Source organism: Cryptosporidium andersoni (assembly GCF_001865355.1).
Source record: "Cryptosporidium andersoni isolate 30847 chromosome Unknown contig_103, whole genome shotgun sequence".
Lineage (NCBI taxonomy): Eukaryota > Apicomplexa > Conoidasida > Eucoccidiorida > Cryptosporidiidae > Cryptosporidium > Cryptosporidium andersoni.
The window spans coordinates 1-2,136 of NW_027122857.1; the positions used below are offsets into that span (position 1 = coordinate 1).

The following is a 2,136-nucleotide window of genomic DNA, read 5'->3' on the forward strand; positions in this document are numbered from 1 at the left end:
CATAATTTAGTACAAAATAATTAGCACAAATATTATTTAACTTCTATATATATTTTATATAGAAGGAAATATCTTAATATTATATTTAATATAATAAAAAAACTCATTTTCCTTTACTAAAAACTTAATATTAGTTTCAAATGATATGTAAATATATTTGCTTATCTATATATTATATCCTAATTTTTAATATTTACTACTCTTCTGGAGAAGTTCTTGCTGCACGTGAGGCTATATTAGATTGGGTTCGTCTTATTGTACGTGTAGATAATTCAGTTCAATTACTTTTGAGTGACATAGTTAGTGATGATCCTGAAGAAGCACATAATAAGGATGTAATAGAAAGAATGTTAGTGTTTGTTGAAGAGATATATGCTCATCTTAAATATTTTCGAGAGACTTTTGAGGAAACTGGAGTCAGTTTGAATATAAATACAATGTATGATACGGGAAATATGAATATAATGAAATATGGAGATATACTTAATAATATTTTAATTGGAATAGATGATGGTAATTTGCATAGAGAAGAATGTTTGAATAGGTTGAAAAATTTAAAGACTGAAGTAAATTTTATACAGCAAACCATATCTGATTATAAACATCAACCAATCGAAAGATTGCTTCATTCTTATATTATGTTTCTTAAGTGCGATTGTTGGTTAGTTAAACATTTATGTGTGAAAATAGAAGATGCAATAGATGAAAGAAGAAATATTTTAAGCAGAGGATCTTCAGAGAAAAGAACCAAGTTCACAAAAAAAGGTTCTTCACATGTTTCTGATAAAAATAGAAAGGAGAGAGTAAATACGAGCAAAGAGGAATATAAGAGAAACCAAGAAGAAGTTAGTAAACTGATGTCTCAATTGAATTTAGATGAAGGTGAAACGTATAGTGATGATTCAGTAAGAAGAAAAGACACTAACAAGAAAAAAGAAAAGAAAAAAGAAAAGAAAAAAGATAACCAAAAGTATCATGATAATAATAAACAAAAAGATGAACCGGATTTATATAGTCAATGTAGTGGTGATAAAATAGTTACTCATGATAATAATGATAATAAAAAAAGTGGTGATCATAGTGATAGTGAACTTGGTGCAACAGGTTTTGATCCAAGTTATAATAGGAGAGGTGGTGATCATAGTGTTAGTGAACTTGGTGCAACAGGTTTTGATCCAAGTTATAATAGGAGAGGTGGTGATTATAGTGTTAGTGAACTTGGTGCAACAGGTTTTGATCCAAGTTATAATAGGAGAGGTGGTGATCATAGTGTTATTGAACTTGGTGCAACAGGTTTTGATCCAAGTTATAATAGAAGAGGTGGTGATTATAGTGTTATTGAACTTGGTGCAACAGGTTTTGATCCAAGTTTTAATAGGAGAGGTGGTGATCATAGTTCTGTTACTACAACTCCGCAAGAAGATGTCAATTTACTACTTAGTAAACAGGAATTAGTAGAAAAAAGAAGAAAAGATGAGAGAGATACCATTATTAATACAAAAAAACGGGAAATACAAAAATATAAAGAACTTATTGTCTTTTTAGAAGAAGAAATTGAAGAGTTTGTTAATAGGAAAGTAACACAAATCGAACAATATAAACAACATATTGCAACTTTAAAAAAAGAAGTTGAAACAATTAAATTGAGATTTTTAGATTTATATGGAATAACTGATGATATTAATCTCTATGGAGATGAAGGTGACTCTGTGGAAGAGAGTGATGAAGAAGAAAAGAAAAAAAAATATATATATCCAGCTGTTTATGTATAAATGCGATATAGTTAATATTAGAATTAATAACAATTATACTACCAAGTTGAAATAACTAAAGAATAATATTTTATTATGTATAATAAAAATACTTTCGAGTTATATTTTAGAAACCTTGATTATATATACAACATTCGATATAATATTAAATAATTAATTTTAAATATTAAAACTATGTACTAACTTTTATTTATGCAAACTGTTGCTTACTATTTTAAGATTTTTTTTTTTAATTTTATGTTTAGTTTTATTTTATTAATGGTAATATATATATGCTTTATTAAATTTAACAATTATTTTTTTTTTGAGAATGACTACTGTGAAGAGTTTTTCTTTAGTCATTTGTATTAATTGACTATAAAGA

General features: G+C 26.5%; 1 protein-coding gene across 1 annotated transcript; it reads left to right on the top strand.

Moving 5' to 3' along the window:
- Positions 1-140: 140 nt before the first annotated feature.
- On the top strand, positions 141-1,772 carry cand_008750 (uncharacterized protein; the record flags this gene model as incomplete). Its single annotated transcript, XM_067211115.1, has 1 exon — positions 141-1,772. One exon carries the CDS (start codon positions 141-143, stop codon positions 1,770-1,772), a length of 1,632 nt encoding a protein of 543 aa, XP_067067798.1.
- Between the last annotated feature and the right edge of the window lie 364 nt (positions 1,773-2,136).